Here is a 10,674-nt window from a genome sequence, read left to right as displayed (position 1 = left end):
GTCAAGGAACAGACTAGTGAAAACAGCAAGTTGATAGGATCAATATTTTGGGAGTATTAGTAATTTTGTAATACAATAACCTTACAATGACATTGCTATACCCAGAACGCTTTGGCGTTGACTGCTGGAAAAATGTGGTACAGCATGCACGAATACACAACAGCATAAAACTACCACATCTAGAACTCATGGGGATCCATGGGTCAATGTGTATTAATTAATTATTATTTGATATGTGGTTGGTTGTTTGTTTGTTGCATTTCAATTATTTAACCAATTACATTTTTTAAAAAAGCATTTCATTGTGTATCAGTTGTAATTTGTGCAAAATAGACCTTGTTGCTTCACAGACTATGATTTTAAGGTTGTGTTGTATGTTGCTGCTGTCAGCTGTGAAAATTTCCCCGGTGGGATCAATAAAGTCTTATCTTATCTTATCTTATCTTATCTTATCTTATCTTAAATACAAGAAGGGGTGAAACGTACTATTTGTCCTTAGATCAAATGCAGACTGATCAGTCCCAACTAACATTGTTTACTAGAATGTGATTGCAAAATTAACTAGGAATTTAACCTTTTCATTGACAGACGCTGCAGGTCTTAACTCTTACTTGAGTATCATAGTTTTATGTGTATGTTTATTTCATGTGTTTAGTTGGAACTGAAGAGAGAGTAAAGTGGATCATAATTAACCCCATGGATTAATATTCATGGATCTTGCGTATTTCAATAGATGTTTGGAAAAATGGGGCAAAAAATTCATTTCTTGAATCAGATGTCACTAAATGACTATAGTGTCAGATTGCTCAAAGTCCTCTTTTTTCTCCTTAAAAGTGGATCTGTGTTCTATAGGAGGCCTGTCTGTGGGAAACCTGTCTTTAACATCTCAGACCATCCAGCTTAAATATTTGACACCACCGTACGAGGAGTTAAACAGCAGCAAGCATGTAGTTAATCTTCTGTGAGACACAGCCAGAGGCTTCAAAGTGCTGCCCACCGGCCGCCTCTTGGCCACTTTGGAGCTCCTTCCTACACGGAGCAAACTTCCTCCTGGAGATGGAAATATCAGTCCTGGCCAAGAAGCTGTGGTGTGTCCACAAACAGCTGATTCTCCTGATCACGCCACTCGTGTTTTTGCCTTTAATTTTTGCGCTTCCAGAAAAGGTGAGTAAATTCACGCTGTTAACCTCCTGCGCGTTTGGACAGATCTGTGAAAACTGAGTGCACTGTCAGAAACAAGACTGACGCAAAAAAAAGTATGTGTCAAAAAATAGACTATTGTGTCACTTTGTTCATAAACTGATTCACTTTAGAATTCACTACAAGTCAGTAAATAAAGTTACGTTAGCTGGTTTAACATAATGCAATTATTTTTTTTTATGCAACTGAGCACATTCCATAGACCATATTGTTTATTCATACTTATGTGAAGCGTAAAACATGCGTCTTAGGTGCGCATGTTTTACGCGCTGTAACACACAGGTATCAATGCTGTCTTCTCTGTATTTGAAGCTGAACACTTTGCATCCAATTGTTGCTTATCTTTCAGGAGGGAAAATGTCTGTATGTGGTGGTGCTGATGGCCATGTTTTGGTGCACAGAGGCCATGCCTCTGGCCGTCACTGCCATGCTTCCGGTCTGTCTCTTCCCAACGCTGGGAATCCTTCCATCCAAAATGGTCTGCCCTCAGTACTTCCTCGAAACCAATTTTCTTTTCCTCAGTGGTCTTGTGATGGCTTCATCCATCGAGGAATGGGGCCTGCATCGTAGAATAGCCTTGAAGGTCCTTAGTAGTTGTGGTGTAAAACCAGCCTGGTGAGAGAACCTGTTTGTCGCTGCTCTTTACTCTCTTTAAAACGCCTTGCTTATGAGCAGAATGATCCTAACAGTATTTGGAATGACCTTTTCCAGGCTGATACTGGGGATGATGCTCACCTCCTCCTTCCTGTCCATGGGCTCAGTAACACAGCTACAACAGCCATGATGCTGCCCATCGCCAGTGCCATCCTGGAGAGCCTGTTCGGGGATCTGGAGAGCCTGAAGCAGAGGAGCAAATCCACTGAGGACTCAAACACTGATATAATACATGGTACTGTGACACAGAGTACAATATGTGTCATTTAGTAACTTTTGGTATCAAAACGTATGCAAAGGAGTACACAGTGGACATAGTTCTGTGTTGTTTTGACTACGTCTTCACAAACGTCTAATATGTAATCTATGATGTGACCTTTGCACATTTTTTCCTTTTAACTGAGTCCTGTGAGTCCTCAGTTAGTCAATATTCAGGTAGTAAGTGATTACTGATGTCGGCACAAGCTATGTTTCTGTTTATTTATACAGCCTAAGCTCTTTCTCTCTTCTCTAAAGCACATAAGTAGCAGAAAAATGCGCTTAATTTAGTTATAACCTGAAATGTATGCCTTTATAGACACAAACTACAAGAGCAATGTTTATATTACATGTGTCTAATTAAATATATTGTCTGACCTTACATGGTACATTGGTCCTCAACATTTATGCAGCTGTAGGACAACACAGTGCTGCTTACTGCATTTACACATGTACAGGGGTGACAGCACCTTTGTCTTGATTGTTTATGTGCTGTATGTTTTGGCTAGAAGTTTTTAAAACCTCCCTTTCTCACATTTTGAGTGTGAACATACAAGTCTGATTGGTTGTAGTATGGGTTATAGATTATATGTTTGATGCTGTTGGCACAAATATGATTGGCTGTGCTGTATCATCATGATAAACAACAAGATCAAGTGGTTTCTTGTTTTTTCAGGTCAGTCTACTGTAAAGCTGCATTCACTGCCCTCAGTGCCCTCGGAAAAACAAATGCTGTCAATTGATGAGTAAGACAAACGCATTAATTAAAATATCATCCCATTAGTAAAGTTTTATGTGTATCTATGAGTAAAGCTACATATTGTAAAACTTTCTGAAGAATTGAGGGGACGGAGCAGAATGACATGAGGACGGCTGAGGAGATCCAACAAGAAGCCGAATACCAGCTGAAAGTATGGAAAGGATTCTTGATATGCATCCCTTATGCAGCCAGTATCGGAGGCACGGCCACCCTGACTGGCACTGCACCCAACCTCATCCTCATCGGACAGCTGAAAAGGTAACCTCATTTCACCTGTAAATGACACTATTTACAACCACTCCATCTTCAGCTGTTTGACGGTTATTTCTGTTATAGCTACTTTCCAGACTGTGATCTCATCAATTTTGGCTCCTGGTTTGCATTCGCTTTTCCACTCATGCTTCTCTTCCTGGTGTTGGGATGGGTGTGGATTGCTTTTCTCTACGGAGGACTGAATACACGGTACATCCAAATTTCAATGATGAGCAGTTACTTGTTTTATATTTCATATTATTTGTGCAGACCCCTCCAAATGAAGTCTGTTTCTGACCTTTTAAGACTCATTCTCCTTCATATATCATATGACAAACATGCCCTAGTGTCTGTGTGTAACGGGTATCTAAACCACAATTTTAACTACATCAGCTCAAACATGATGCAGCTTGGTAGGACAGCTCACACAGATGAAATAGTCTATTTCTGACTCTGCTGTCTGTTTATTTTCTCCAGATTGTGCTTTAAAAAGGAGGATCGAAGAGCACAAGCTGAGGCCAGAGCCAAAGCTGTAATAGAGGAAGATTACAGAAAACTAGGGCCCATAAAGTGAGGACCCGTGTATGTCTTCAAATCTCATGTGCTGCAGCGTGAATGAGTATCTCTATCCCAGAGCCTTCTACTGACTTTCACCTTCCTGCTCTTTCAGTTTTGCAGAGGGGTCGATTGCGTTCTTCTTCGTATTGTTTGCCATCCTCCTGTTCACCAGAGATCCAAAGTTTGTCACAGGCTGGTCTGTGTTTTTAAAAAAGGGTAAGAAGAAGAAGTAGTAGTTTTCTTCTTACAAATTCCAGCTCCACTCAGACAGTATGACAGGATCTGTATGTATGTAATCTGTGTATGTTTTCTCTTGTTGCCCTGTAGGTATGTTTCAGATGCTGTCACTGGTGTGATCATTGTGTCCATATTGTTCTTCTTCCCCTCACAGAAACCATCTCTCAGCTGGTGGTTCGACCCTCAAGGTAGAAATACACTCAGTTTTCTGGAACATACTGTACATTTGTGATGTAATGACAGACATAACATGAATTAAAGGGAAAGTTGCAGGTTAAATATTTGATGGGTTTATCAGGATGTTAACCCTCAAAGACCTAAACAGCCACCTGTGTCCAAATGGATCTACTAACCTAAAATGTTTAAACCACCAATCCTATCAACGCATATGAATAACTTGGGTAAAATGCAGTGCATCAGCTTTTCAGTGGTATCAGATATGACCCATTTTGACATACATCTTCTACAACACTGTTTCACCAGTAAAACTCATCTAGTTTGACAAATAACAGTGGCCGTAGACACTTGTTCAGTTATGATATTCTGCTGAAAAAGTCTGTTTTTGGGTTTTGATACAATAACCTTTGAAATAACTCAGAGCTTTTATGAACAACATGGTCAATAAGTTTAATATAATGGTGGGAAATGGCTGCTTTTCACTGAAAAAGGCAAAATGGCGGAGGATAATATTAATAAATCATTTAGGAAACATTAAATGCAGAGTAAAATTCATTTGGGAAAGTGTTTCTAGGTCTTCATGGTTAATTGGAAACATTATATAGAAAGATTACATGTTTTCTTAACCTCCTGAGACCCAGAAAAGTACAAAAGTACAAGTTTTGGATTTTTTTTTTTTTACATTAAATAATTGCCTTTATTGTAAACTGTGTGATGCAACAGTTTTTTCAGATGCATTTTTAAAATTTTTATGGAATGTCCTTTGCAGTGGACAGCGTTTTTTTTCCCCAGTAAAGCTGTGAAACTCTTGTCCCCCACAGAGGACAAAAATGCATTGCTGCATCTCAGGGGGTTAAGTAACTGCATAAATAGAAGACAGACACCTTTGTTAAACCATATAAATATATGCAGTTCATAATGTGAGGAGGTAAATAAAATGGCCTGTAAACAAATCAGAATTTTATAAATCTGCTCTCAGTTGCAAATTTCTTTTTAATCTTTTTTATTTATATTTTCTATTCAATACAGTTTAGTATTTTCTAACATCTATACGAAAAAAAGTCCTTGTTTTTGGTGCTGTATATCTAACAGAAATGTAACAACACAGTGTTAAAGCTGTTCCCTCACCTGCTCAGATCTGCTCATTTTCCTCACAATAAAACTACAAATGCTTTGTCATCAGTATTATTTCTCCTCCAAATCATGTTGCTGTGATCTGTTTTTTAATACTTTAAACCTCGCTGTTGACAGAGTTCGCATTGCTATTCATATATTTTTATTATTTGCTTCATTGCTCTTATCTTTTTGTCATGTAACGTTCTCTGTTTTTGTGGGGAGTCATTTAGATACTATAAAATGTAGTTATTTCACCATTTTCATATGTGTTAATGATCTGCGGCTACAGTTCAAGACTCGTGAAAAGACAAGTCACACAATCGTGTTGTAACAGACTAGAGAAAAGGTGTGACACATGAAACATTTGCAATAGAACCAGTTTTGTCATCAAGTCAAAAATAGTTAGTATTGATTACTAAGCGTTTATGAAAGATTTATATATTCATTCTGTGTCTTCAGTACAGCTATTGCTAAATACTGAAAATAAGCTAAGGAATGTTAATAATGTAGAAGATTAGAGACGCTGAGTAAATTTTCCGTCTGGAGGAGAGACTGTAGTTTCTCTGTTTCTGTGATTAGAATAATCTCTATGAGCTATGTTGCCACACTTTGAAATGTGTGTTTGTGTTTTTACATCCTGGAAGGGACCTAACCTGACTGTGCGCTAACCCATATGGAACTTCCTGTCAGTGTGCGGATAAAAATGAGGTCCATGCTGCTTTATGGGGGTTGAGACTTGTCTTATATAATGAGAGTTTCAACACACATTCGTATTGTGTCAGTCAAAAAATAAGATAAATTTTTCATGCTAATACTTGTGTTCTCTTAGAGTTTGCGTGTCTTTGGTAAATCTGAAGTTCCTTAAATGCATGAAATTATGAGACAGAAAAAGAGGGAACAGGCTAAAAATCCACATGCACGTGTTTAGTGGGTGTTTCAGACACACGTGTGTAATGTTTATATTATGCTCAGCTGGTCAAACAATGACTGGACACCAGCAAAGTCATATGAGCCACAACTCATTTGTGACCTGTAGCTCATATTTCCTCTGTACTAACGAAAGGAACAACAAACACTGAATTATGTTATTTCCATTATTCAGTACATTTTTACCATTATTTAAATATGTGGCAATGCATTAAATGCACCATTTTGCAGGAAGTAAAACAGAAATTGTTAAAGCTATGAATGAATATAATAACTAATTAATATTTAATTGAACTGCACTAACTTACTATATCTGTACTTAATTAAGCAGGATTTGTTTTTACATCACATACTGCCACTCTTGAACTAATCCTGGTTCTTTATGAATTGTCCCCTTTCATATTTGTCTTCAGCTTCGAATACTCGCTATGTTCCTCTTTTATCATGGAAAAAAGCCCAGGAATCAGTTCCGTGGAACATTATTCTGCTGCTTGGAGGTGGCTTTGCTATGGCCAAGGCTTGTGAGGTAAAGCAGTCTACTTCAGCTTTTTCATCATCCATGTTTCTTTAGGCTTTATTTATTTTCTCATGTTTCCCCTGCAGCTGAAGTTGCATCTGTGAATTAGTACATATTAAAAAAAAAAAAAAAAATTATATATTTTAAGTGTGTTTCCTTCTCGCTGATCTGCTTTGACACTGCTCTCCATTTTGCTTTGTTATGTTTTGATTCATTCTTTGACCTCTGACCCCATTCTTGTGGCATTTGGCAGGAGTCAGGACTCGCCTCCTGGATCGGAGGCCACCTCCAGCCTTTGGCCGAGGTCCCTCCTGCTGCAGCTGTGATGCTGATCACAGCTTTCCTCGCCTGCTTCACGGAATTTGCCAGCAACACAGCCACTATCATCATATTTTTACCCGTCATTGCTGAACTGGTGAGGCCCATTCAATCTGAATATATTTTAAAAGGGTTAGAGGTGTTTCTAAGCTGTGAAATGGAGCAGCTTCTAATTTTCACATCAGGTTGACTTTTGTATATAAAAAATAGAAGAAATTCATGAACTGTCACTGACCTTCTTAACATTTACTTCATTTGACCCTTGTGTTAGTCAAAGGCTTAGGGACCCTATTACTCCAGCAGTAAATGTTGTTATGTTTGTAGCCTGTTGGATATTAACTGATGTTGTATGTAATCATTATATGTGACTTTTGTACTTTAGGTTTGCCTTTACGACAAAGCATCCACTTAAACAATTATATACAGAGTTTCTAAGCAGTTTATACCGTAGAGTGTTTTTACTTAAAGGGGTTATATTTGCTAAACCCACTTTTATTAGTCTTTGGTTCATTTTTTTGTGTATTTGGACCCTAATGGTTCAAAAAGTTTGAATTTGAACCCTCCAGGTTCTGCAAAGCTATCTTTGTATTCATTTTGGCAAAAATCAAGTGGATTTCTTAACCCGTTTTAATTGCTGCTTAATTTGTTACGTCTATAACTAGTTATGTCACGACATTTGCAGATATAAGGTCAAGACTTCTGATGAACATTTCTCTGAGTACGCCATAATGTTTATCAGCAGTAGCGGTTGTAGTCCATACTGAAAATATGTCCAAACTTCGAGCCAATTACTTAAAATGTTCAGTGGTTGGTTGAATGGGACAGAGCACAGTCAACAACCTGGAGGGGCGGGGCGTGAAGTGGCTCATTTGCATTTAAAGGGCCAGCACTCAAAATGACCTTTCTGGTGTCATTACTCAGAAATATGGTGGAAGATGGACCTGTGGAGTTGAATTAATGAAGAATTCAGACCCAAGTATAGCATTTACAGTTTATATAGACCACAGGGAAATGTTTTAAAATGCATATATCCGTTAAAAAAAGAGCAAAATATCACTCCTTTAAACATTGCACTGCGACATGTCCAGGATTTTGCTTGAAAGTCAGGTTCTAAAAACATTTTCCTCCCCTACCTGTAGCATAACAACCTCCTTAGTGGATTATCCTGAGTGACCACATTATCCCTAAATAAAATACATAAAAGTAATTTTTTAGTTCTGTGAGCTCCATAAAGAATACCATTCATTATATATTATATTCACGTGGAGGAAAAAATACCAAAAATACATTTGTCAAAAGCTGAGCAAAAGACAAACTATGCATGACTAAACACCAGAACAGAGGAAAGTTAGATAATGTTTTATTTCCCTGCAGAAATAGAAGGGTTTTTTTGTTGACTTTTGTGTAGCTGAGCCTGACATTTGTTTTCTTTTGAGTCCCTCCATCATGATAGGATTAAAATGTAAGTCAAGAAAAAGACTTCATCTGATGATCTGCATTTTATTAGAAAGCCAGGCCTTCATACAACAAAGAAAATAATAAATGAACTGCACTTATTAAGCAATTTTCTGCCAAAGTGCTAATAAGTAATTATACTGTATTGTTCTTGGGATTATTTGTTAACCTCTTACTGCCTAAATATATTTACAGTTATATAAAAAATGATTTTTTTGTATTGTTGCTGTCAAGCAGATCCTAAATTAAGTGGAGACTGTTAATTTAGATGTAACACATACAATAGATATGATGCAAATTAGTGACACTAGCGGCATTGTACCTGTGGTGCCGTTGTACGATAGTATGAGAGAGTAGAATTGCCCAGCATACCTCACAACATTTGAATACGGACATAAAATTGTGCTTAGTAGATAGTCAGGTAATGTTTCTATTCATTTGCCGACTTTGGCGGCGATCGAGCCTGTGAAGGCTAAGGAAAATCCGTACAAACGCACTCCTGTGCTGCAACATCGATTGATCGGCACAGAACGTGCATTATATAGTCGGATTACACATAATTGCCATAATAACTAGAAGCACTCGGAGAGCGCAGACCTCCGCCAAGGCTGATCAGTGGCCCCCCCTGTGGGCCCCCCCCACCTCCGATCACCACCAAAATTTAATCATTTCTTCCTTATCCCATTTCCAACAAACCCTGAAAATTTCATCCAAATCTGTCCATAACTTTTTGAGTTATGTTGACCACTAACGGACAGACAAAACAAACAAACAAACAAACAAACCCTGGCAAAAACATAACCTCCTTGGCGGAGGTAATAATGAAACAAATTCTTCAGTCTCAGGTATGTGGATTATTTTATTGATGCTACTACTGATCAGTTTCCTCCAGTCAACCAATACAAACAAACAAAAATAATCCAAAAATCAGAATGTCATGGAATTAATAACACCATTACTGAAACAGGCCATTGAAATGTCAGGGATCATCAGGGTTCCCGCAGGGTCTTAAAAAGTCTTAAAAGTCGTGAATTTACAAATCTGTATTTAATATCTTAAAAAGTCTTTAAAAGGTATTAAATTTGATATGGTAGGTCTTAAGTTATGTTACCATAAACTTTTTGGCTGTATTGTGTTTAAATGTGTTTGTTACATGTCCAAGCTGCAAAGAAAATACCTGTTCCAACCCAACAATTTAGTAGAAATTAGGAACCAAATATTGCTAACTTCGCAGCCCTCGGTGAGTAATTACTCTGAACAGTAGGAATCAAGGCGGTGGAGTGAATAAATACATTTCCTAACTTCTAGGAGTCACGAGTATTTGCCAGTATGGCTGTGAAATGGGCATTCAAAGCTGTTCAAAGTAGTCTTAAAAAAGTCTTAAAAAGTCTTAAATTTAACTTGTAGAAACCTGTAGGAACCCTGATCATAGATAAACAGGTAACATATGTACATTCGCAGAGTGCTGTGCAACACCTAATTACAAAACAATGGCATATTCAGGCAAATATGCAACAATAGTCTACAAGGGGACAACGATGTGTGTTTTGTGTCTGCAGGCCATTCATGTCTCCATTAATCCACTTTACTTCATGATACCAGCGACAGTAGGGTGTTCGTATGCCTTCATGCTTCCAGTGTCCACACCGCCTAACTCCATCGCGTTTGCATCAGGGCATCTCATGGTCAAAGACATGGTGAGATCCCCACCTCATGTACATATATGCACATAAATAACAGCTCATCACCAGTCTTCATACTCTGCTCCTTCATGTTCTCAGGTAAAGACAGGCTTTCATCATGAACATCCTGGGTGTCCTGTCCGCTCTCTTGGCTATGAACACATGGGGCATGGCCATGTTTAACCTAAACACGTTATCAGATTGGGCTCAACCCTTCAATAAGTCTGTGGTTGTGGGTGATGAGCATGTTTCATCTGTCCAGTCACTCAATGCAACTCTCTGATCATTCTCCTCATTTTAGCGTAAAGACATATCAAGAGGCTTTAGAAAAGGTTCGACGATGAACCTGTGTGTGTGTCAGTAAAAAGTCAGAAAACTCTGGGAGCTTCATCTGTTACTATCATAAACTTTTACCTTTTTTACTCAATGTTGGAGGATTTAATGCAGTGAGTAATTAGTTTTGTTGCAGGTGCATTTCACTACATGTTCGGAGTGTTCATCTTAAAAGCACAAAGGAGTAACATTATTTCACCCTTGACCTTAAAACTTGAGTGGAGAAACTT

At 38.1% G+C, this 10,674-nt stretch overlaps 1 protein-coding gene across 1 annotated transcript; it reads left to right on the top strand.

Moving 5' to 3' along the window:
- The first annotated feature begins 844 nt into the window (after nucleotides 1-844).
- On the top strand, nucleotides 845-10,294 carry LOC115422445 (solute carrier family 13 member 3-like). Its single transcript, XM_030138800.1, is given in 14 exon segments — nucleotides 845-1,164; nucleotides 1,550-1,815; nucleotides 1,912-1,952; nucleotides 1,955-2,089; nucleotides 2,789-2,858; nucleotides 2,951-3,130; nucleotides 3,209-3,334; nucleotides 3,602-3,694; nucleotides 3,795-3,911; nucleotides 4,010-4,107; nucleotides 6,553-6,665; nucleotides 6,910-7,071; nucleotides 9,989-10,126; nucleotides 10,211-10,294. Coding segments are annotated over 14 exon segments (1,731 nt in total). The 5' UTR covers nucleotides 845-1,056.
- Nucleotides 10,295-10,674: the final 380 nt, after the last annotated feature.

This window comes from Sphaeramia orbicularis, chromosome 7 (genome assembly GCF_902148855.1).
Source record: "Sphaeramia orbicularis chromosome 7, fSphaOr1.1, whole genome shotgun sequence".
NCBI lineage: Eukaryota > Metazoa > Chordata > Actinopteri > Kurtiformes > Apogonidae > Sphaeramia > Sphaeramia orbicularis.
The sequence above is the reverse complement of the archived record's forward strand: the minus strand, read 5'-3'. Positions and strand labels throughout refer to the sequence as shown.